At 29.3% G+C, this 26325-nt stretch overlaps 3 protein-coding genes across 3 annotated transcripts; 2 read left to right on the forward strand and 1 right to left on the reverse strand.

The window, feature by feature from the left end:
- Positions 1–3393: 3393 nt before the first annotated feature.
- VNE69_11089 (putative SP-containing membrane protein) lies at positions 3394–6195 on the forward strand (the record flags this gene model as incomplete). Its single annotated transcript, XM_065474996.1, has 1 exon — positions 3394–6195. One exon carries the CDS (start codon positions 3394–3396, stop codon positions 6193–6195), a length of 2802 nt encoding a protein of 933 aa, XP_065331068.1.
- Positions 6196–10509: 4314 nt separating this feature from the next.
- VNE69_11090 (putative transmembrane protein) lies at positions 10510–11214 on the reverse strand (the record flags this gene model as incomplete). The annotated part of the gene is made up of 1 exon (XM_065474997.1): positions 10510–11214. The coding sequence occupies one exon, from the start codon at positions 11212–11214 to the stop codon at positions 10510–10512; it is 705 nt and encodes a 234-aa protein (XP_065331069.1).
- Positions 11215–21283: 10069 nt separating this feature from the next.
- Positions 21284–23197, forward strand: VNE69_11091 (putative SP-containing membrane protein; the record flags this gene model as incomplete). Its single annotated transcript, XM_065474998.1, has 1 exon — positions 21284–23197. The coding sequence occupies one exon, from the start codon at positions 21284–21286 to the stop codon at positions 23195–23197; it is 1914 nt and encodes a 637-aa protein (XP_065331070.1).
- Between the last annotated feature and the right edge of the window lie 3128 nt (positions 23198–26325).

The following is a 26325-nucleotide window of genomic DNA, read 5'->3' on the forward strand; positions in this document are numbered from 1 at the left end:
GTTCTCGGTTATTCTCGTAAACATTTTTGTCAAATTTTGAGTTGTACGAAATAATCAATATCTTTACCATTGAAAAAAAACTAAAGGAAATATGCTGTCATGTATCCGGGGTACATGGCCATTTTTATAATATCTCTCTAAATAGTTTTTAATGTAAATATGTTTATTGATGGTTTTAGTCTCGCTCTTGGATTCTATATATTCCATACCCTTCACAGACAGACTTTCTTTTATAGTTTATTTTTAATTTAAAGATTCTTGTCAACACTAAACTACAAACATTGGCGTACTTACGAATGTAGTAACGACCATGCAACTTTCGTTTGTTTGTTTGTTTGTGTGACTCATCTTGACATGTAACTGAAATGCTTGACATGTCTTTGGACATCAGCGACAGATGACATATTTGACATCTGTTCATGTGATGTAGCAATGTACATCACATATGCATTTACGATAAATATTTATCTTCTCTAAACGTGCTGGGTGGAGAAGGGATAATAGTAGAAATCGACGAGTCAAAAATAGGAAAAACTTAAATATAAATGAAATAAATTAGTGAAAGGCTTCTGGTGTTTTGGTATGGTCGAACGAACCATAGAACGTAGAATAATAATGGTACATGTCAGGCGACGAACCTACGCCGACAATAAGAATCCCCAAGTGTGAATGATTCTTATTTAAAATGAATGTGAAAGATGATATTAATGACAGGTGGTTATTTAATATTGGGCGTGAGCATTTAGAGAGTTACTTCTATCGCTGCAATTTACTCTTTTCGGAATAGACCGTCATAATGATCTATTCCAAATATTTCCTATTTATTTATTTTCCAGCCCTTACCCGTCATCATAAGTTAAGGACACAATCCAAATAAATCTATTATTGATACTCCGTCTAATATTTTAGATCAGACCTCGTGTCTGATCACAGTACATATAAAAAAAGAAATAAAGAAATACTTACTGATCTTTTATTGAATTAAATAAGAGGAAATACCATTATATATATAGCGAATTGTGGAGATCCTACAATTCTTTGGGTACAATATTTAATTAACATCATTTGGTTAATCTTTCATTGCACTTCGGAGATCCAAATACAAAGGTATATACCAATACCATAGAAAGGAATTGGTGATCTTGAAAAATTCCATATCAAATAAAAAGAGTCGTTCGACGCGCAAAGCATTATTTGTTTAATATATCCTTTAAATTTATTTAACAACCCCATTGTTAGAGCTTATTTACATCATTCATGTTATTTTTTATTTTTGTTCCTTCCTCATCATTTTCTTTCCTTCAATTTCTAAAAAGGACAAAAAACTTCTATATTGAAATTTTGTAACTAAAACTGACTTTAGTCAATATTTTCATTGTAAACATATTTATATTAATTTATGATTTAAAAAACGGGGTTATGGCTTGCAATTAGATTTTTATGGCATAAACAATAAATTGTCCGTTTGCTACTTTGTTGATTTATATAGCAGATCAAAGATAAAACTAAAAGTCTTAGTATTTCAAACATCATTGAGTCAATAATAATATCAAATTTATAAAATATGATACATTGACCTTATAAAAGTAAAGATATATCTTTTTATATGGAGTTATTTCTTACAAAATCATATATAACAATTTAATATATTTATAATAGTATTGATTACATATAAATAGAAAAATCTTATATTATCATATTTCATATGCGCCTTTCTAAATTTTTTTTTGATTGCGTTTCTCGTCGTTTTTTTTAGGATATTAAAATCAAGGTTTAAAAATAAATGTTTGTTTATATGTTTAAGGTGTTCTAAATGAGAACGCCATTGATGTGAAAAATTGAAATATGTATAAATAAAATTTTTCAATATCTTATTGTATAAAATTACATACCATAAATTATGCCATTTTTAGATTCGTAAGGATAAGATGTTTGTGTAAATGGTAAGTTTCCTAAATCCATGCATCGTAAAGATAATATGTTAGATGCTAAAAATGTGACAGATAAATTTAAGTGTGATGTACATTACTACATCACATAAGCAGTTGTCAATACTAGCAGCTGTCAAAACTATCACATGTCGAAACTATCAACCGGCGAACATTTCAAGTTGCATGTCAAGATGAGTCACACAAACAAACGAAAGTTGCATGGTCGTTACTACATTCGTAAGTACGCCAATGTTTGTAGTTTAGTGTTGACAACAATCTTTAAATTAAAAATAAACTATAAAAGAAATATTGCTGAGAAGGGGACGCGGAAATGATTAGAGAAGATTCATTAAACAATCAGAACAAATATCATAATAAACTTAATAAAACTATTAACATTAACAATTATTTAGAACAATATTACAAAAATGGCCATGTACCCCGGATACATGACAATAAGTAAGAAAAACTTTACATTTAAATTTTAAAAACCTCAAACGTTGGTTTAACCCGGGTAATATTCTAAAAAAAACTTTATGGAAAGTCTAATGGCATCAACAATCTACAGTGCTATTATTAATTTATATGAATAATTATTACACAAAATTATAGTTAGCATTTTTTTAAAATTGTCGATTATTCAGAATTAAAATTAATATTAATAATAAAATCGAAAGAGTATTAAAATAATATATCGGTACATATTTCTAGTGTTTATTTAACATATTTTTCAAGTAGCGAAGGAGGTGACTTGTTGAATGTAATACTCTCATAAGTTTGGGCATGTCATCGTCGTAGTCTTCATAATTCCTTTTCAGATATCTACTTACTTCTTATACGTACATTTCATATTGATATTCTCATAACGCATCATGATTTTTTTTCAAAAATTTATTTCAGAAAATTCGTCGATGTGTTTGACAGTTAAAAGTTTAATATTACGTGAAAACATTAATATAACAAAGGAGATTTTTCAATACCTAGGAGTAATTACATTTTTTTTGTTTATAAGAGCTAAGTTGTACTATTTTTGCGAAATAAAAATCAAGAAATCTTTTGAATTGTGCATAGCTGAAACTTTTAATAGACAAATAATGTTTTAAAATACAGAAGCTTTTTTTATCTACCTTTTTACGGTTTAACAGACGATAGCCGATTTTTTTCACATTATAGCAGATAAATAAAAAAGATCAAAAATTAATAAAATATTAAAAATAAGGTACTTTATGCAATAATGTATTTATTACACCAGTATATAATTGGTCAATACAAAATTTTTACATTATAAATAATGATTTGACATCTCTCTGTGATTCTATAATAAAATGTCAAAAAAAATCTATAATTGTTGTAAATAGTTTATATTTTATAATTTTTAATATATATATATAAAATATTTTTGGAAATACGGTTGAAAAATATGACATGAGACCATATATATATAATTTTCAAAATCTACCCCATGATTAAACGGCTCTATTTAATACTAACAACTGTTTTTATTTGTTTGTTATTTTTCAATCAAAGTATTGCGCATATAGTAAAAAATAAAGAAATGATGACGAAAACTATGGATACCTATCTTAGTAATATGGCCGAAAAACATGATGATATTGATGAATTGAGATTTTCCGACCAGCCAGAAAAAAGCCCTATTACAGATGTTGAAAACTTTTGTCATAATAATACTGAATTAACGACATCATTTAATTTGCGCAACGAACATATCATAATTCAAAGTCCTTTTGCGAATGAAAACAAAGAAATAACAAATAATATCGATTTTGTAGTTCTTAAACATGTATGTAATAAGTTTTTTCAATTATTATTAACGAAAAATGAATTTAATAGTAGGCTGAGGCAGATTTATCTTGCCACAAATAAAACTTATTCGTATCCCAAGAACTTGGAGGAGCTTTTTTATATATCAGTTAAAAATTATGCTTGCAATGTAGAATTACACCCATCTATCAAAATTTTGTATTTTGAATATTTGAAAGATTTTGTAGCCGAAAGTTTTGAACTGATATTTATATTATCTAGTAAAAAATTTCAAAGATCGTTTTTGACGCCACTAGAATATGAACGGATATGGTCTGATATAGATAAATGTATTGAAATAAAATTTTATACTAATAGTGAGGATAAATTAGAAAAAATGTTCGATGGCATAAAATACAAGAAAATTGTAGGTAACCTCCAAAAACTTGCTGATAGATTAAATGATCAATTTTATGCAACCAATAGAGCTAAAAATCAGATGCCTAGTTTTTTGGAATATATGTCAGCTGCTACTAATGGATTATCTTTGCTAAAATACATGAGTCAGATATCAAATAAAAATAATGTATTGCCTACTGAAATGGTAATGTATGATGATCATAATAATCTGCGCGAAACAACTACTCGATATTCTTCGGTTATAGATGATAATCCTTATGGATATATAGCCAATTCAAATTACGACTATAGCAGAGAACCTGAATTACCATTTGATGTGCAAATTAAAAATAATGACAATTCTACTAAAGTCGGCAAAAATGAATATAGCACAATTAAAAGTGACATTGACTCTGCTGCCGACACAATAAGAATTTTCCACTTTGATACCACAACAAAGGTCGATTCTTCTACTGAGACAACTAAAAAATCAGACGAAGAAACAGCAACAAGAAAACATTTGGTTAGTTCAACAACAGACAACCATTTTTCAGTTATAACTGAAGTTGATACAATCAGTTCACAATATAATAATTCTTTTGATCGAATTACAACAGAAGAGAATTCTACTAATATGACTCGAATAAAACACGAAGAAAAAACTGCAAGAGAAATTTATACAAATAGTTCAACAAACGATGATTTATTTGGTACAACTACAAAAGAAGAGCATTCTACATATAAAACAGTGAAAAGTTCTGACGACGAAAATACAACGGAAGTTAATACGTTAAGTTCAACGATAGATGATTCATTTTTTAAAACTACAAAAAAAGAGGATGCTGCTAATGTAACAACAAAAATTTATGAGGAAGAAACAACAACAGAAACTAATAAGAGTGTAACAATCAATGATTTTGTGTATAAAGCCCCCGAAGAGACCATTTCGACAACTGTTTTAAACGTTTCTAGTAGTGAAGAGATATTAACTGACGGATTCTTGACTGTCGTTGATTTTAATACTTCTGTATCTCCATCACCATACATAAAAATTAATGATGCGAATGATGATAATTTTAAAACAGAATTACCTTCAACAATTACAACCGAAATAAACAAGATAGATAAGATTAAAAAAAGTTCTTATGACGAAAATGATAAAAATAATACTCAGCCGATTAGATATTATTTACCTGATCAAAATTATAATAACCAAGATCCGTCCATTGAATCTGGTCCCAAAGGACCAGGTTTATTATCGAAAGTCGTCAAAAAAGTCATTGATGTGGGCTCGGACGCTGTAGATGCAGTTGAAGATATAGCTGTAGAAGCTGGTGGTGCGATAGCTAAAAAAGGCATAAGAAAAGTCACTAAGCGTATAGACAAAGGAATGCAAGCAGCCAAGGGAGCTTTAGATGCCATAGGCGTTGGTTCAGATATTGGCTCTGGTTTACAATCTATAGTAAAAAATGAGGGAAATTCAAAAAACTTTCCAATAAAAAAAAAATCAACAGGAATACAAAAGCAAAAAACGCATGGAAAGTATAATTTAAAGTCAAAAAAAAATAGTAGACAACAGTCAGTCGAAGGAACTAAAAAATCAGCAAGAGATAAAGGAGGAAAAACTAAAAATACAGATGGAAAGGAAGAAAAGAAAACTAAAAAACCAGTAAAAGATAAAGAAAGGAAAACTAAAAATACAATTAGTAAAGAAGAGAAGAAAATTAAAAAACCAGAAAAAGATAAAGAAAGGAAAACTAAAAATACAATTAGTAAAGAAGAGAAGAAAATTAAAAAACCAGTAAGAGATAAAGAAAGAAAAACTAAAAAACCAGTCAAAGATAAAAAAAGAACTGCAAAAAAATCAGGAGAAAACAATAAAAAGGAAAAAAGTGATCAGTATAAAATGGCTAAGAATAAATCAAAAGATTTTTTTAGTGGAATTGCGGACGTTTTAAAACTTAATTGGAAAATATTGACCGCATTATTGGGTTTTATATTACCTATTATTGCCGTATTATGTAGTTGTTTTGGAAAAACAATGTTTAAATGTTGTAGCCCGAAGAAGAAAAATATCGACGAGGAGAAAAAAGAATTGAGTTAAAATAAACAAATTTTTATTTTCTTTACATATAAATACATCATTATATGCTTGAAATATACAAAAAAGTTTTAATCTACATTAACATATCAAAACGCCGGAAGGATATGGTGATAAAATATAGGTCATAGCATGGATTTAAAAAAATACAGTTACTGAGACATTAATAAATTATATTTATAGTAAATGCTTAGTTCTTATAACACCATAATCTACAAAATAAACGCTTTTCGACAATATTAGCAACACCGAGATTAAAATAATAGTGACATTATTTCGCTGATTATTATTATATTATATTATATGGAAAAGGAGATATTTGATATAAACCCTGTCATGGCCGATCAAATACTGACTAATCATATTCTAGAAAACGTACTGATGTGATTGGCCACAAAAAAGTATAGAAAATATATCAAAAGGATGGAATTAAAATGCAATAAAGTTTTTGACATTAATACATTAAAAAACTTTTGACTCTTTTCGCCCTATATCTTACTTGTTTGTCGATAATTGTATCTAAATCTCTCCCATTTCAGTATTTTAAAGAGAAGATACTCTTCTTGAATCTTAGTCCTTTTCTTAAAAGATAAAAATTATATTTATAAGAAGTTAATTGGATTGATTATTCTATTTTTTTATTATTAAACTGTTTAATTTCTTGGTTTGTCTTTCTTTTTGCCCCAAGGACACTAGTTTCGAGTCCACGGGCGTAAAAAATAGTGTAAAAATAAAAACGTAGTCTGAAATAGCTAAAAATCAGAGATAAGGTAAAATTTTATGTATATATATAAAAAAACAAAACTAGAATAAACAAAATTATTATCGTAAAGTGGGGAATGATACATGACTGGTCCAGCTCGACAGCCCCCCTGCCGCTACATTTAACAACAAATTTATATAATTTAACTTAAAAATTTTTGCGAAAAAAAAAAATTGAGAAAGATCCATAAAAATGATATTGAGATAAAAAACAAATCAGCAACATATAAACAAATAACACATTTTATGTCGCGAGCCTAGGCAGTTACAGGCCGAACTAATATGCAACATTACTTATTTTTTTATTTATATTCTATGCTGTATATTTTCATAATTTTTTACCAATATCTTTGATCAGTAACTAATTACATGAAACTTTTTTTTGTGCACTCAATTTTTGAGCTCATAAGACTCGAATCAAGAGCGTAGGAAAACTCGATTCCAGACCACTGAGCAAAACATCTAGTAAAAAAATAATTAGAATATTTAAATCAAACATAACTTCCTTTCAAAAATATTTTTTATTTTTTATATGAATTGGCTCAAAACTCATAAAAAAATATGATTTTTTGTTTAAATTTGCAAGGAGATGATTTGAGTAGTAACTTTGACAAACAAGTATGGTAAAGGCCAAAAAAGAGCTGAGAAGTTTCTTCTTGAGGTAAATTAATCTTTCGGGGATATTAGTAATTTGTTTAAAACGTAGTAGTAGAGAGTAAAGTGCATTTTTTGAAGGTCATAATATAATTTTCACAAAGTCAATATTACCATAGACACAATCTTCTGTATACGTTGTGTCATCGATCTTACTTCAATATCCTCGAAGTATTGTGCGAGAGGTTTGCAAGGAGTCAATGTTGTTTACGGGCGTAACTTATAAAAACAAAGGAACCCTACAAGCATATATTGGCCAAGCGGCCCTTTGCGGGTTATTGTCAACCTAGTAGACATGAGAGTCTTTATCCAGAACGAAGGACATAGTTGGTTAACAATGCTATACTTAAATGTTGTATTTATCGGCCAAAAACCACTTTAGTCCCCCCTTACATATATAAATATCAATTTTTAAAAAATATCCCTTTTTTTCGAAAACCAAAATGAAAAAAAAGGAGGAGGAAAAAATTAAAATAATAAATTTAATAAAACTTTATAATAATTGTCTTTAGAGTTTCTAAGTAACATAAATCTTAATAAAAAAGGGTAAATAAACGTTTTTGTTCTATATCTAAGCGGTGTTTGACGTTTTACAGCAGACCAATTACCTTCTATGGTGTTGGTATGAACACAAGTAATGGGATCTTTAAACCATTTACTATGATTAACTGTACAATGATTAGCAATTATAGACTCCATTTTCGTATACCCTTTCCACATATCTGAATAAACTGTCGATTGTTTATCTATATATGTTGAAATAAGGTTTAGTAAAGTATTTTTGCATCTATTTGGGACTGGAACAAGTAAAATTTTGTTTTTACAGTCCGTTCGACCATCCCAAATACCCACACACCTTCTACTTTATGGCCAACGTTGTATTTCCGTTTTCCAAATTTGCTTTCGTCAACTTCAACTATAATATCTTTACCTCCTAATGTTTCTCTTGCTTTTTCCATGTATTTGTGATAAACCTCGTGCAACAAAAACTGCTGAAGGGACCTCGAAACTGCACTGGAGGAAATACCTAACAATTTGACAATATGTAGAGGCGAGATTTTTGTCAGCCAGAGCTTCAGGATCTTTAACATGGTTATATGATCCAAGTGTGTTTTTGCAAAAATTGTATTTGTAAAAAGACTCCTCTCTTTTTGGCATTTTTTACCAATGCATCTGACTACATTCGAAGTTTGCTGTCTTATTTTGACTTCTTTCCCACATTTTAAGCATTTTATTAAAAGAAGTTTTTCTTTTATTTTATCATATGCTTTGTATATTTCTTCGTTGCTAAGCATGAAATAGGGTATTGAATAAAAAATTCTTTATCAGTGTTACTAAGAATACTAAAAAATCATTTATAATGATAAATGATTAAAAGAAGTTCAACAAATGAATTTATAGAAGATTTTGTTTACTTATTATTTTTTGTAAAAATTAAAAACATAAATACTAAATATGAAACATACGACGACTTAAAGAGTTAAATTTACATTTTTATAATTAATTTGACAAAATTTATATCATTATTTTTGGATATTCGATTATTTTAAACAGTACTTTTTTTTAATTTTTTTTCCTCCTCCTTTTTTTTTCATTTTGGTTTTCGAAAAAAAGGGATATTTTTTAAAATTGATATTTATATATGTAAGGGGGGGGGACTAAAGTGGGAAAGCTCCTATTTATCTTTTGTTACAAGAAACAGATGGTCTATTATTAAATAAATTTAGGCGGGGGTTGACGCTAGATAATGTCCTTCGATTCAAATTATTAATTACATTGTTAAAAGTAATATAATTATTGTTTTAAAATTATGTGATATGATATTATTTAAATATTTTAATATATTGTTTTAATATGAAAGAGCCCTTAGTCCAGTGGTCGAAGACAATGTTTCCATTGAGCAATGGCTGGGTTTGATTCCCAAGGGCTATAAAATTGCTTGTATTTTCTATGATACAGTTGGAACAACTCAGATAATGAAAATGTCCACGGAAATCATTAAGTTGATACAATGAAACTTGTGTGTGTCCAGCCACAAAGGAATATGCATCTAGTTAAGAAACGCACCTCAAAGCCGAAAACAGTATCCTCCTTGCGTGACTAAATAAAACAACAAAGTATCTGATGGGTACGACCAGTTGGAGCCCATGGCTGGTGCACTCTAGAGTGGGATACTAGAGCTAACTATGAGACTAAACGAAGTAGGGCAATATAACGTCTCGTGGGCCCTATCTTACATAATTCTGTAACACGGTGACCGAAACCACGGGGAGACTAGTGGTCAACGCAGTTCAATGAAAATGCCGGGCTTGTGATTTGGTCGTGTAAGGAGCCGTGTGTGCGATACAGATGATTGTATGGACCTTTGAGTTAATACGATGATGTCTCTCTTCGGGCTATAGATAACCATGCACGTTAAGTATATCCGCTGTGAGATCACTCTGGACGCGATTTTAGAAATAAAAGGAAAATGTTCTCTTGGAGATAAAGTCCAATGAATACGGTGGAGCTTGCCGCGCCAGCAAGTTGTACGGAGAGAATTTGAGTGAGTAAGAATTTCAAAGTACCAGTTGGATAAGGATCACGCCCAAATCCTTCTGGTCCCTATGTAAGGGTTCTCCCTACCTCTTACTTGCAAAGAAAAAAAATTATATATAAAACTACATATAAAACAAAATTATTTCCTACTGAAATCTATCTATTTGTAAAAAAATAATACATTTACAACATCAACACAAAAGCCCAATTTATTTATAAATAGCTAATAAACAAATTTTGAAATTAATAATGAAGGTTAAAATTGTGTTCAATCACAAATTCAAAAAAAGTACAACAAAGAAGAAAATCTTGTACTTATCATATAGATGTGTTTTATTTTTTAATACCATTTCCTACATTAATTTATGAGTGGGCTATCACAGTTCTATTGAAGCCATTGGCTACTACATTCTTTGCATCTAAAATTTCTATCAGTATAACTAATTTTTTAGGGAATCGAGACCAGTGGATACTGTTTAAAATTTTTATATAACTCAATAAATTTTCTTTGCTTTTAATTTTATTATTAAGTAATACGATGACTGAATCACTATCAAGTTCTCTTTCGTGGCAGTTTTTGTATATTTGCTCTATGAAATTTTTTTTTATTCGTAGTTTTTCTGTTGATAGAGTTATATCTTGTTTGCTATGGTCAGGATTTTTTTGTTCATAAAACAACACTGTTATAGATTGTTTACTTGTCCATTGTTGCGTAAAAAAGTCGACTTTGTGTATATTTCCCGACATCGAAATACGTTTCAATCTCTCAGCATTTTCATTACTTATTATCTCGTAGCCTACCGTATGCCTCATTGATGAAAGAATAAATCCTAATACTAAACATATAATAAGTGTGAAAATAGATACTAAAAAGGAAAATTGACCACAAGTTAATGCGGTGTAGATTAAAGAAAATGTCAATAATCCCAATATTAAAAATGAAATCGAATAAGAAGCTGTTATTATGGAGAAATCGAATACATACTCAGTAATTATAACTGAAGTAATTATAAATAATAGAGCTATAAGTAACATCAATAAAGAATTTTTCTTAGAATGTAAATTCATGTACCCCGCTAAAAATATTTATTTGTATGGCTGTCAAATATCATTTAATTCTGGAAACCAATTGGATATTCAATTATAATTATTTGTTTAATAGAATCATTAAAAGGATAAATTGAATTATATCTTAAAGGTAAATGCATAAAAATAATACCAATTAAGAATGTTTAAGTAAAAAAGAAAAGCTGAAAAAATTCTGCAAAAAATTAAACTAATTATACTCCTTTAAGTAAAAAATAAAAAATTTAAACACAAAACAAAAATCACATATTGTTATGTCTTTTCATAACATAATTTTATTTTATTTATTTTATTTTCCCTCCAAGTTTTTTAAAAAATTATAAATAAAATTTTAAGAAAGGAGGGCATGATAAATTTAAAAGATAACTATAATCAAAAGAATAAATATAATGACAATAAAAACATTAAAAATATAAAATATAACAAAAGCCTCATAGAGGCATATTTAAAAAATGGCCATGTCCCCATGGGACATCTCACATATCTTTTGCATCGACTAATTGACACTAAAATAAAGATAAATTCCTAATCTTTAATTAATAACACTAATAACGAATTAAATCAAACTCATTTATTAATTGCACAGAGTTAATAAAATTTTATATTTTAGTCGATCTAAAATTTGTTTTATAATTAAAGTAAATAATACGTTTGCATGACAAATTTTTATATATATTCTTGTTTCGAGTGAAAAAGGTTAATTGTTAGAATATCAAGAAAACAAAATCAATAATAATATAAAATAAGCATTCATTTGTGATGTGTTGTCATAAATTATAATGTTCATTCTTATAACTTTTATATAGGATCGACCTTTTTTTGCAATTTCCTCAATATTTTCTTTCGGCGATTTTTATAAAAATAGTGGGAACCTTTTTTTGTATTCAGTCCATTTTTCAAACAAAGTTTTTTTTCCCATTTCAATTTTTATGAATAGATTGATAAAAAATTAGAACTAAAAACAGTGGAGGCTCATTGAAAAATTACTTTATTTATTGTATTCTTTTTATATTTGTCTTACAATGAAATGTATAAAACAATACAACTTATAAATGTATTATAAAGCAAAAAAAGCGAGAACTGAAAGTTATTCTAATATTATCATTATTGGAATGTGTACCTTAAAGTTTAACAAAAATATTTCTCGTATCAATATAAAATATCAAACACAGATCTAATTTAATGGACTAATAATGTACATAAGTACAAATTTTGTTGTTGATGATGTACACTGTTAGATTCTTAGATCTTATTAATTTTTTTTACTTATGTTAAATTTTTGAATTTTTTATTGACAGGGATTGTTTATTACAAGCACTATTTAACAAACAACTTGTTTGTTAGAATGGTTAATTTATAACATTCGGTGGTTTCCTTTAGTTTTTTTATCTTAATTTATCTTGAAAAGATACTATTTTGTCAGTATTAATTGCAAAGGAGTCTTATGATTACATAAAATTGCAAGTTTGCATCCCGGTTAAACATATTTATTCAAAAATTAAGGGTATAAAATATAATTTTTTAAATCTCAACATCCCCCTCTTAAAAACATTCGTCTATTATCAATTTCAGCTGAGAAGAATGTCGCTTAATAGTTTTGTTTCCTGTCCTCACCAGATATGTGTTGTTTTCTAAAACTTTATAAATTAAACCTCTAACCTTAAATTTGGGTTCTCCCTTTTTGACACCTGTTTCCGTTTTTATAATAACGCTATCCCTCTCTGAAAATTGTGGTTCGGTTTCTCGGTTTTTATTTCTTTCATTGAATTTTAGTATCTCCTCATATTGTTTTTCTTTCACCTTTTGGAAATTGGTCGGGTTTAAAGCATCATTCGGAGACATACCTAACTTACTATGATATATATTGTTATATACATCTAAAACCTTTAAAGTTTAATTTTAAGATTTTCTTTTCCCTCTTGTTTGTATATTCCTTCTTGTATTGTCCTATTAAATCTTTCCACTCTTCCATTGGACTGGTGGTGAAATGGTGAGTGTTGAGTGAAATAATAATTATTTATAGCCCCTATTCTAGAATAAATGTTTATGGTGGAGAATATGAAAACAGAGATTAGTAGTGAAAATATCTTGCAGGAGCTACAAAGAGCTTCTTTACTTTCCAGTTTTAATAAATTATCAAATGAGGAAAAAATTGATTATTTTATTCATAAAGCCAACATTGAGATACTAGATTGGCATAGTAAGTTAATGAAGGAGAAACGGAAATGTTCATTAACATTTGAAATGTGGAAAGAGTTGGCAGAAACGGAATTTGACTGCGGTACTGGATTGTACGAATTATATACTTTAAAACAAAAAGAAAACCAAAGTATTGTGGAATTTAATAAAGATGTAGAAAAGAAATGTCTAAAGGAAAATATCAGAAATACGGATAAAAGGAAGATAATAAGAAATGGAATCCTACCAAGATATAAGGCTATAAAAATGGTATTAACAGGGCAATATGAAATTAATAAAGAATTCCTTGAAATAATTGATGAAATGGAAAAGGAAAATAATGATATAACAAAAAAAAGACAACCTGCCTCCAATAACATCAACAAAGGATATTCATGTTATTTTTGCCACAAGGATGGGCATATCGCTAAAGGCTTATTTGCGAAGAAAAAAAGAACTGATGGTAAACAACTACAGTATAAAAGGATAAATGAGATCCACCAAGAAGGCGGAATGTTGGATGCAAACTTTATTAACAATAAAGAAGATTTAATATATGTTTATAATGAAAAAATTAATGTAACTTTTGACTCGGGTTCTTACTATAATTTTATGAGTAAAAAGGCTGCTTCTGAACTAACTTTAAAAATTTATAGAAGTACAGAGGAAATATATTTTTTAACATGTTTAGAGGAAAGATTCGGGATTACAGAATATGTGATATTAGATTTCTCTTATGGTGGTAAAAGTTATCGTTCTAAATTTTTTATATTCCCTAAGGTGGAAAAATTTAAAATACTTGTAGGAAAAAAGACATTACAAGAAATATTGAAAAGGGTGTCTAGCAATAGAATTTGTGAAATAAATACGATAAAAGGAGAAAAAATTGTTGAAAAGGTCTATACACTACCAAAAAAGTTAGAAGAAGGAGTGGAAAAATCTATCAAAGAACTACTAAGGAAAAATTACATAAGAAAATCAAAATCAACGTGGTTGAATAATTTAAGACCAGTAATTAAACCAGATGGTTCTATAAGAGTTACTACAAATTTAGTTTCGTTAAACAAATTGGTAGAGCTAGATAATTACTCCTTACCACACATTGATAAGCTTTTATACGGGCTTCGTGGAAAAAAATATTTTAGTAAATTGGATTTAAAAGATGCATTTTTTTGTATAGAATTAGCGGGAAAAGATAGATATAAGACCGCTTTCAGATTTAAGCACCTATTATATGAATGGAACGTTATGCCAATGGGGTTTAAAAATGCTCCGGCAATTTTTCAAAGATTTATAGATGATGTTTTACAAGAAGAAATAGGGAAAAGTTGCTTCGTGTATGTGGATGACATACTGGTTTTTGGAGAAAACGAGGAAGAACATGATTTTAATTATGAGAAGATCATAACAAAGCTTAAAAGCTATAACTTAGGTATTAATGAGGATAAAACAATATATAAGGTTAAAGAACTTACCTTTTTGGGACATTTAATAGCATTTAACGAAATTAAGCCAAAAATTACACGGGACCAAGCAATTAACGATATGAAAAGACCAATCAATAAAAAATCACTGCAAGAATTTCTGGGACTTATTAATTATTATAGAAAATTTATTCCTAATTGTTCAAAAATCGGAGGATGTTTATATGATCTTACAAAAAATGATATTCAATTTAATTGGGGGAAGGAACAGGATGCTGCTTTTAATACATTAAAGAAAATTGTATTGTCGAGCAGTGTGCTTAAACAGCCAGATTTTAGTAAACCTTACATATTAGAAACGGATGCATGTGACTCTGGTCTGGGAGCGATCTTGTCACAAGAAAATGAAGGGCATGTGTACCCCATCGCGTACGCTTCTAGAAGATTGGTTCCAGCGGAAAGAAATTACAGTATCAGCGAGAAAGAATGTATGGGTGTCCTATGGGGAATGGAAAATTTTAGATATTTTTTATATGGAAATGAGTTTAAAGTAATAACTGATCACAAAGCTCTAGAGGTCCTAAATAAAGGCGAAATAAAATCGTTACGTATACAAAGGTGGCTTGATAAATTGAGTGAGTATAATTACACGATCGAGTACAAAAGGGGGACAGATATTCCTCACGTCGATTGTTTGTCAAGATCTTATCTTAATGAGTTAAATACGGATGAAATAAATATGATTGAATTTAGCGAAGAAGAAAAAAGGTCTATCATAAGGAATAAACATATAGAATTAGTTCACAGAGGATCAAAAGTTATTGAAAATGAATTAAGGAAAAAATATCATTGGAAAGATATGTCGCATATGGTAAAAACGGAAATTAATAAATGTCTAAGATGTAAGATGTACAATCCACAAAGAGGAAAAAAATTTATATTTGTGACAGCATACGAACCTGGCGAAAAGGTAGCTGCCGATATTATAGGACTAATCAATGGAAGCTATATAATTACGGCGATCGACTATTTTACAAGGAAAGCATGGGCTAAAGTCATTACTACTAGAGAGAGTAATAAGCTAGTGAAATTTTTTGATGAAGTTTATAATGACATAAAGATTAAAATACTAATTCTTGATCAGTCAAAAGAAAATTTGAGTATTGAGGTAAAACAATGGGCAACGAGAAATAATGTTCAAATTCATTATATTTTTTCTTTTCATCACCAATCAAACGGAAGAATAGAAAGATTTAATAGGACAATACAGGAAGGTATATATAAAGATAATAGTTTTGGAAATTTGAAGACAAAAACTAAGCGTGTACTAGATGTATACAATAATGTTAGACACTCCGCTCTTGGCATGTCGCCAGACGAAGCATGTAATCCTAAGAGAGCTCAGGAGATTAAACTAAAACAATTCGAAGAAATCGTAAAATTCAACCAACGACAGAAGAAAAGAGGAGCTGAATTTATTTTTAAAGAGGGAGATAGAGTTATAATTAGAAGAGAAACCGATTTAACAAAGGGAAAACCTAGATTTGAATCGCAAGGTATAATTATTAATATTTTAGGAAATAATTCTTATAACGTTAAGGTCCATAATAAAACTATAAAGCGACATGGCTCGCAACTTAAGCTAATAGTAGAGGATTATTTTGAATGAGGGGGATGTTGAGTGAAATAATAATTATTTATAGCCCCTATTCTAGAATAAATGTTTAGTGAGGTATAATGTAATTCGACATTATTACTTGCTGCCCAACATCTTACTTCTTTACTTAGGTTTTCTTTCGATTGATCTAAAATTAGTTTATGTATCTTAATTTTTTGATTTATCATATCTAAAAATTTTACAATTTTCTTACTCTCCCTGGAACTTAGTACCTTTCCAAATCCGAATCGACTAAAGTAATCAATCCCAGACACGATATATTGGTTGTTAATTGGACCAATAATATCTTTTGCTACTTTCTCTCCAATTGCATGTGACTTTACAAATAAAATTCTTTTCCCTCTTTTAGGATTATACATTTTACACCGAATACACCTCTTTAACTCGTTTTTAGTCAATTTTCCCATATCTTTCCAATCGTATTTCTTTTTAAGTTCATTTTGAACTGCTTTATAACCTCTATGGACAAGTTCTAGGTGTTTATCACGGATAATTTTTCTTTTGTCTTCCTCAGTCATTTCTAATTCTAGATTTTTAATCTCTAATATTTCTTGTCTTGGTGATCTGGATAAGCAATCCACATGTGGAATGTTTGTTCCTTTTCTATATACAACACAATAATTATATTCACTAAGTTTGTCTAACCATCGTTGGATCCGCAAAGATTTTATCTCTCCCCTATTTAGTGCTTCTAGGGCCTTATGATCAGTGACTGCAGTAAATTCATTTCCATAGAGGAAATATCTGAAATGTTCCATCCCCCATAACATCGCTAAACATTCCTTTTCGCTGATTCCATAGTTTATCTCAGCAGATAACAATCTTCTTGAAGCGAAAGCAATTGGTACTGGACCATTTCCATGATCCTGTGAGAGGATAGCTACTATTCCTGACTGGCATGCATCTGTTTCCAAAATATAAGGTTTTTTGTAATCGGGTTAGGATAGAACCACGCGTGATCTCAATATACTTTTTAATTTCTTAAAAGCTTTTTCTTCTTCCTCTTACACTTAAATACAACATCCTTTTTAAGTAAATCATACAATGACCCGGCAATGATTGGACATTGTGGAATAAATTTACGATAGTAATTAATCAATCCTAAAAATTCCTCACAAGATTTTCTATTATTTGGTCTTTATATATTTTCAATTCCTTGTTCAGCCGAAAATTTCGGCTTTATCTTGTTATATTTAATAACATGGCCTAAAAATTCTATGTTCTCTTTTTTATGTATAGTCTTTGACTCGTTAATTCGTAGCTCATATTTTTGTAGCTTGTTAATAACCTTTGTATAGCTTGTATCATGTTCTTCTTCATTTCTACCAAAAATAAGGATGTCATCAACATAGACAAAGCAATTTTTCCCTATTTCTTCTTCAAGGACGTTGTCCATAAACCTTTGAAAAACGGCTGGTGCATTTTTAAACCCCATGGGCATTACGTTCCATTCGTATAATAAATGATTAAATCTGAAAGCAGTTTTGTGTTTGTCTTTTTCAGCCAATTTAATTTGAAAAAATCCATCTTTTAAATCAATTTTTGAAAAATATTTCATGTCTCTAAGACTGAATATAAGTCTTTCAATATTGGGGAGGGAATAATTATCTAGATCTACCAATCTGTTGAGCGCTATTAAATTCGTAGTAACTCTTATGGATCCATCCGGTTTGATCACTGGCCTAAGGTTATTTAGCCATGTTGAATTAGATTTCCTTATATACCCGTTTTTTAATAACTCATTTATAGAGTTTTGTATTCCTTCCTCCAATTTCTTTGGTAAACTATAAACGTGTTCTATTACCTTCTCTCCTGGTTTTGTATTGATCTCACAAATTCTATTGATCGGTTGTCGAAAAACTTTACAAATATCATCTTTTCCTATTAACACTTAAAAATTTTTAACTTTAGGTAAAACATACATTCTGCTTTTAAATATTCTATTACCATATTTGTATTCCACAATAACATGGTTTTCAACTAGAAATTCTTCTTCAAGACATGTGAAAAATTTCAAAACATTCATATTCTTATTGAGTTGCAATTTTAAATCATAGATAGCTTGAAGAGAGATAAAGTTGTAGGCCGCACCCGAATCAAAAACCACGGGGACTTTTTTAGTCCCAACATAAATAAAATTATTTTTATTCGTAATAAAGCTTTGATCTACTTCCTGACTATCCTTTTCAATCTCATTAATATTCCTTCGATCATCATTAGCCTGTTTATTATTTCGATTCGCCCTACAATCCTTAGCTAAATGTCCTGGCCTTCTGCATCTAAAGCATGTATTTGGTTGGTTCTGTTTAGTAAGTCTTAAACCATCCAACTTGATATTCAATAATGCTTCGTTCTTCATCTCATTTAATATTTCGTAAAATTCTTTGTTGATCTCATATTGGGTCGTAAGAAAAATTTTACATCATTTTTAACTTTTTATCTACTCCTGATCTAATAATTTTTCTTCTGTCAAAATTGGAAATTTCATTTTCATTACATTTAGAAACTACATCTTTGATAAAATCAACAAGTTTTTGTTCTTCCTTTTGCTTCATATTGTAAATGTCAAAAAGCAATGTTTTATTCTCAAATTCTTGTTCCACTTCTTTTTTCCAGATTTCAAACGTTAAAGCAGCTTTCCTTTTATCTTTAAAAGTCCTACAATGCCAATCTAAAATATGAGAGTTAAGTCTGCTTATAAAAAAATCTAACTTCTCCTCATTGGTCATTTTTGCCCAACTACTCAGAGCCTCTGCTCTTCTAATTTCTACTATTATATTGTCTTTGTTTATTTCGTTTTTTATATTCTCCACCATAAACATATTTATTCTAAAATTAAGGGTATAAAATATAATCTTTTAAATCTCAACATTAGTGTGGTATAATGGATCATACCACATGATATATAAAACCAATAAATACTTAAACGCTAATGCTTCTTCGGAACGATCAGTTATGGTCGACTATTATTGGTCAGCCAAATCTTATTTCTTCCTATTGGTTACCATGTATATAAATAAAGAAATTCCATGAACAAACATGGTACAACATCAGAACGCAAACAAACACTCTTCTTCTACAAATCAGATAAACAAAACTCTTTCCATAACAATAAACAACCCTTTCACTCTAACTCTTTTAACTCCGGTTTTCACGGCTCCCCAAACCGTAGCATCATTGAATGCTTTCTTGCTACAGGCAAGCTTCCCGGTAAACACGCCAATTAGTAATTTCCAATCATTATTTTTTAGTATAAAAAGTACATTTAAAAATAAGTAAAATTTTTTTTATTCATTTTCAATGATACTACGAAATTACCATTAAAGGCGATTAAGACGAGTTAGATATGGATATAATAACTATAAAAAATAATTTCTAAATAATTCATAAAGTTCTTGTTGATCAACGAGACGAAAATAACATCATATTTTTAAATCCCGAAAAATGATTATGATTTTTAAGGATAAAAAATGTCTTGTTTTGTAATAACATACAAAAAAATATTTTGAATCATTAGCAGACAGATCAGATTTTTGCTGTTAATTTCTTGCGTTTCTAAGACGCGCCGCTACTATATCAGATGTGAATAATGTAAATTCCGATTTGATATGTGTAGGAAATTTTGTTAAATCCTGGCCATGGACGGATGACCTTGGCTGTACAGTCTAAGTCCAATATTTATGTGAAAAACAAAAACTTAAAACTACCTCTAGAATCTACAGAGTGGCAAAGATTATATTTTAGTGTTAAATCTTGTAAGCTTACTTTTTAGAGGAATTTAGAGCTATCATGATTTTGTTAACATACATGGCGTAATTGCCGGGAATTGTGCCAGAGGCAAGAAAGCATTCTAAGATGCTACGGTTATTAGAACCGTTGATTCCCAAGGTAGAGTTTTGTTTAGTGTAAATAGTTTTATTTGAGGCGTCGTTGCCCTGTTGTGAAGGATAGGAGAGCGTATTAGATTTCTTGTGCATCATATTTATGTTCATAATTTCTTTATTTATAGTTGTTGGTAACCAATAAGAATATATTGTTTCATGATAGACCAATAGACGTCGTGTTTCAAGATGTGTAAGAAACATCGTTGACGTGCTGTTGTTCTATTGGTTACTTATGATCCATGTGGTAGATATTATACCACAATACACTTAATTTTTGAAAAATAATTTCGGATAAAATTTTTCATTTGACATGTTTTGGAGACATGTCATGTTGGTAAGAAAAAATTTAACTAATTATAAAAAGGTTTAATCATGTATAATTATTGTTCGAAGATAATTATAACATTGATATATTAGCATAGTACAAAGGCAGATTTTTAATGCAAATACATTCTATTTTTATACAAAATGCAACATAAAAAAAAACTATTTAATGTGCAGCTTTTAAACTTATTATAAAGCAGATCCTACCATAAAAACTAAATCATAAGTTTGATAAGTTAAATTTTCAGATTCAAATGTCAATATCAAAAAGATTTTGTGAAATTAATAATGCAAAACATAAAATATTGTTAAATGGTAGAAAGTTATATGATATTTCTTTTGATGTCTATCACACAGTATAGTTTTTTAAGTATTAGCAATTTAAATTTATTAATAAAGGATTTGACACCTTTCAAAAATAATTAAGTCGTATTACTTCTATTGAATGCAATTTTTTAAAACATATTTTTATTTCAATTGAACTATAATCACTAATATTTGCAAAAAAAAACGTTTTTAAATCATGATACTATAGTATAAATAATTTTTTTACAATCTACCCCATGATCAAACAGCAATTTTTCATACCAACAATTGCATTCTTTTGTATGAAAAATTTTATTAAAACTATTGAAATTGCCAAAGAGTCCAGTGAAATGATTGACCAAACTCTGGATACATATTCTAGCAATTTTGTAAAAAAGCATGATAATATTAATGAGTTGAAATATATAGATCATTCAGGAATTTGTTTTGAAAAAGATATTGAAAAAACTAATAATATTTCTGTATCTAAAATATTAAATGATCTGCAAAACGAAAATAGCATATTTGGAAGCCCGTATGAGAACCTAAACGATAAAAAAACGAATAATATTGATTTTTATGTCCTTAAATATGTTTGTAATAAGTTTTTTCATTTATTACTGTTGGAAAAGCCCTTTTATAGTAGGTTGCCCAAATTTTATCTTGTTAGAGAAAACACTACCATTTTTTCTGAAGAAATGGAGGTAATTTTTTATAACGCAGTTAAAAATCATGCTTGCGGTGAAGAGTTACTCCCATCTGTCAAAGACTCCGCTTATGATTATTTAAACCCTTTTGTAATTGAAAGTTTAGAACTTATTTACATATTATCTAGTAATGAGTTTCAAAAATTATTTCTGAAACCATTTGAGCTTGATCGAATATGGTCAGATATTGCCAAATGTTTTGATTTAAAATATTCAACTAATAAAAAAGATAAATTAGAAACGATGTTCGAAAGCATAAAGTATAAGAAAATTCTGAATAAACTGTTTAGATTAGTTAATAAGTCCAATGATAAATTAAATTTTAGCAATAAAACTCGAGATAAGAAGCCCAATTTTTTTAAACATTTGTTTGCTACAGCTTATGGATTAGCTTTATTGCCCTGTGCGAGTCTAGCGCCATTAGAGAATAATTTACTGCCTAGCGTAAAAAATGTTAATTATGATTTCAACAATGAAAACGAATCGGTATCTCAACACTCTGTAGTGATAAATGACAATTTTAATGAAATAATTCATAATACAAAATACGGGTACAACAGAGAACTAGAATTACCAATTGATATGCGAGATGAAAATGAGGAGAAAGAATACATAATCGGAGAAAATGAATATAGTATGTTTGAAAGTGAGGACGGTAAAACTTTTAAGACGATAAAAAAATACGACAAGGAAACTACAGGTGATTTGAATGCGATCAGTTCAACAATAGAAAATTCTTTTGATAAACCTAGCCCAGAAGACGTTTCGTCTACTCATTACTTTTTATCTACCAACAAAAAGATTACGAACGAGGAGGATTTGACTGTTGTTGATAATACACATGCTTCTTTATCACCATATATTGAAGCTAATAGTAAGACTAATAATAATTTTAACATAGATCTGCCTTCTACAATTACAACCGAAATAAACAAAATGGTTAAAAATGAAAAAAATTATATTGACCTAAAAGAATCGAAAACAAAAATACCGGCTAAAGGAAAAGAAAGGAGCAAAAGAGCACCGAAAGGATATAGATATAAATTCAAATTTAAACCTAAATTTAAACCCAGTAAACCAGCAAAAACTGGTGAAAGCAACCTTAAGCCCTCTAAAAACGATGTAAAAAGTGAGAGCATCCCCAAACAATCGAAAAACGGAGGGAAAAGTGGAGGTAAATTCTCTAAAAGTGGAAAAGCTGGTAAAGGTCTTTTTAAGAAGGGAGGTAAGAAATTAAAAAATCCTTTTAAAATGCCTGACTTCAATTTAAAAGAATTTTTTAGTAGAATATTTGAACTAATAAAGTCTGGTTGGTATATAGTGCTACCAATAATAGGTATCATAATTTCTATTATTGGCGCACTATGTCGTTTCTTTGGTAAAAAACTTTTCAAATGTTGCTGTTGCAAGAAGAAAAAATCTGACGAGGATAAAGAAAAACTTATACCAAATGAGAAAAAATAAATATTTTATCATATTTTACTTATATACATCTTAATATACTTATGATATACAAGCAGGTAGATAAATGAAATAACGTATCGAATTCTAATAGGAAAAAAAATATTTGTAGTATTTGTTAGTATAGATCCCAATATCTAAGTTTTTGTGGTATTAATATAAATTATACTTTTCATAAAATGTCCATTTTTTATAAGATCATAGTCAGACAATTTAAATACTTATGAGACGCTATTGTCAATGCTTGAGCTTATAATAGATAGCGAGCTGAATTTCGGCGATTTTAATTGTTGAAAAGAGTAGATGAGTCTAAACGAAATTGCATATTTTTTAAATAACTTCTTTTTTTATTTTATATTTGTTTCTGAAACAATGGTTTGTGATAACCATGGTGGAATGGACACACTTGTGGTAAAACTGTTTGATATGTGATTAAAAACGATAATTGGGAACTAGAGTTACAACAATTATAATAACAAATTTAATGGAAGGAGAGCATTGGAGAAAACCTAATGTTTAATATGAAAAAAATAGTTTCTAATAAGATTACAACATGATTCAATTTGTATGAAATAAAAATTATTATTGTAAAAAAAGTTTATGTCTTTATTTATCATAATAGTGGGTAGAAATTATACAAATATATCACATCCCCACTCAAGACGGTTAGTCCCATATAATTTTCAAATCTACCCAATCATACATTTCAAATCTTAATGTCTCTTCTTCCCAGGCCTACCATTACTAAGTTTTACAATATAAGAATCTTTTCCACACTTTTCAACAATTTTCCCTGTATCCAAAAATCTTCCTTTTTCATACTTATTAACACCTGCCAAATTTTCTCGTTTAGCTATTCTTACCAATTGACTTTTACTAAATTTTTCAATCTTTCCTTTTCTAAACCTATTACAGTATTTCCCTATAGGGCTATTTTCAAGCATACGTCTCCAGTTTTATCTTAAGTCGCTTCTATTGGTGTACATTTTATTCCTGCATGATAGCTCTGATTATATATCGATACTTTTATAAACTTTACCTTCAAAAGTTTGCGCTTCCGACTTAAAATATTTTCTCTCAGTTTCTATAACACGCTCTACTCTACCGTTACTTCTATGCGCTTCTATGATTATTGTTGAAGTATTATATCCAGATCTCTACAAATTTTTATAAATTCCCGCCAATAAACTCTTTCTCGTTATCTGTAATATTTCTTTCGGTTTCTTCCCTTGTTCACATAATCTTTTCAAAAATCCAAAAACATTATTACTTGACTTGTTATTTATGACTTTTTTCCATACTCTTCGTGTAAAATAATCGATAGCAACTAAAACATATTTCTTCTCATTTCTAAAGTCTATCAAACATAATGCAACCTTCTCTAGGTATCTCGACGTATCAACAAATTTACAACCATTTATATTTTCCTGTTATATATCTGACATTTCTGACACTGTTTTAAAACCTCGTTTATTTCTTTCTTTACTTCTGGCCAATAATATTCCTCTCTCATTGCATAATAAACACTTGCTATACGTCTGTGGTCTACCTTTTCAGAATGTTTTTGGTTAATTGTCTTCTAATATTCTCCGGTGGTATTTCAATTTTACGTCCTGAATCAAACTTAAAATAATGCTTTCAATTCTCAGAAGAAACATGTGCCTTCAATTTACCTTCTGTTTGCTTGATTGTTCGCTATTGATTTTTCATTTGTTTAATATCCTCTTCCATGTTTATTCGACTCAACGCATCTGCTACCACCATCTCATAAAGTTTTTTTTTATATATAATGCTAAAACCATATTTCTGTATTCTTTCGATTAAGCGATTTTATCTGTTTTTGTTAAAAACGGTTTGTTTTTTATCTCCACCAGTGTTTTGTGATCCGTTTCTATCTTGAATTTCCTACCTTTTAACTCGTATTTAACTTATCAATGCCCCAATATATCGCAAGCATTTCCTTTTCTGATATGCCGTATCTTACTTCTGTTGGTGTTAGCTTTTTAAATGTCTATTGGATAGCAACCCATTCTCCATTCTTCTAAAGTAATACCGCACCTAATCTCAAGTTACTAGCATCTGTTCTTGGGGAAAACTCCTTATTATAGCCCGGCAATCTTAGTCTTCACATAATTCTTAAAACGCTTTTCATTTCAGTAAGCTCCTCTCTTATCTCTTTTTCCATTTCCACGAATTGCCATTTTTTATAAACTATCAGTCATTTTCAATGTCAATCCGGCATAATCCTTTATAAATGGTCTGATCCGCCCTGTTAATAAAGAAGCCTCCTCTATTCCGTCAAACTTTTCAGTTCTGGATACTCAAGGGCTTCACTTTTCTTTATTTCGTCAGTCTTTATGTGTTTCATTCAACGTCACACCTAACAATTTTACTTCCTGTTGTCTAAAGGTATTTTCGCACTCTTTAATTTCATTTTATGTCTCTAAACTCTTTCTAAAACCTCTATGACTAGTTCATCGTGTTTACGTCTATTGAAGGCATGTATTACTATATCGTACATCAGAGGTGGGCAAAAGCCGGCCCGCGGGCCGGATCCGGCCCTTTTGCTAATTTTATCCGGCCCGCTGAAAAATTCTAACGCAATTTTTTTAAAACTCTTTATGAGATTTTGTTGACATAAACATTATTAGTATGCGAACTGTATATATAATAGGCGAAATAAAATAAGCGTTTGGCTGATTACACTAGTGTGAACGATGCGGGTCGCTCGCATGGCGGGGTTTTCATCGAACACAAAGTAGATCGCGCTAGGTTTAAAATGCATGTGTGGACGACATATGCTGCACTCCTCTTAGCCTCTCAATGTTTGGGGGACGGCAGATCGCAGCCCAGGTATTGTTAATTATTATTTTATTCTGGTCGCATACTTATTTTTAGTTCGAATCTACCATTGGTTTGCATATATAAAATTGAAAAAGTGGACTTTTTGTAAGTAAATTTTTAAAACCTTGTTGTTTTTATATTGTTTTTATTTAACTTATTTTTTCGTAGCCCTTTTAAAATGAGAGAAACTAAAAAAAGAAAAGTTGATTTGGAATGCAGAAACTTCAATGAAGCTTGGACGGTAAAATATCTTTTTACAAACATTAATAAGAAAGCAATTTGTTTAG

This window comes from Vairimorpha necatrix, chromosome 11 (assembly GCF_036630325.1).
Source record: "Vairimorpha necatrix chromosome 11, complete sequence".
Taxonomy (NCBI): domain Eukaryota; kingdom Fungi; phylum Microsporidia; family Nosematidae; genus Vairimorpha; species Vairimorpha necatrix.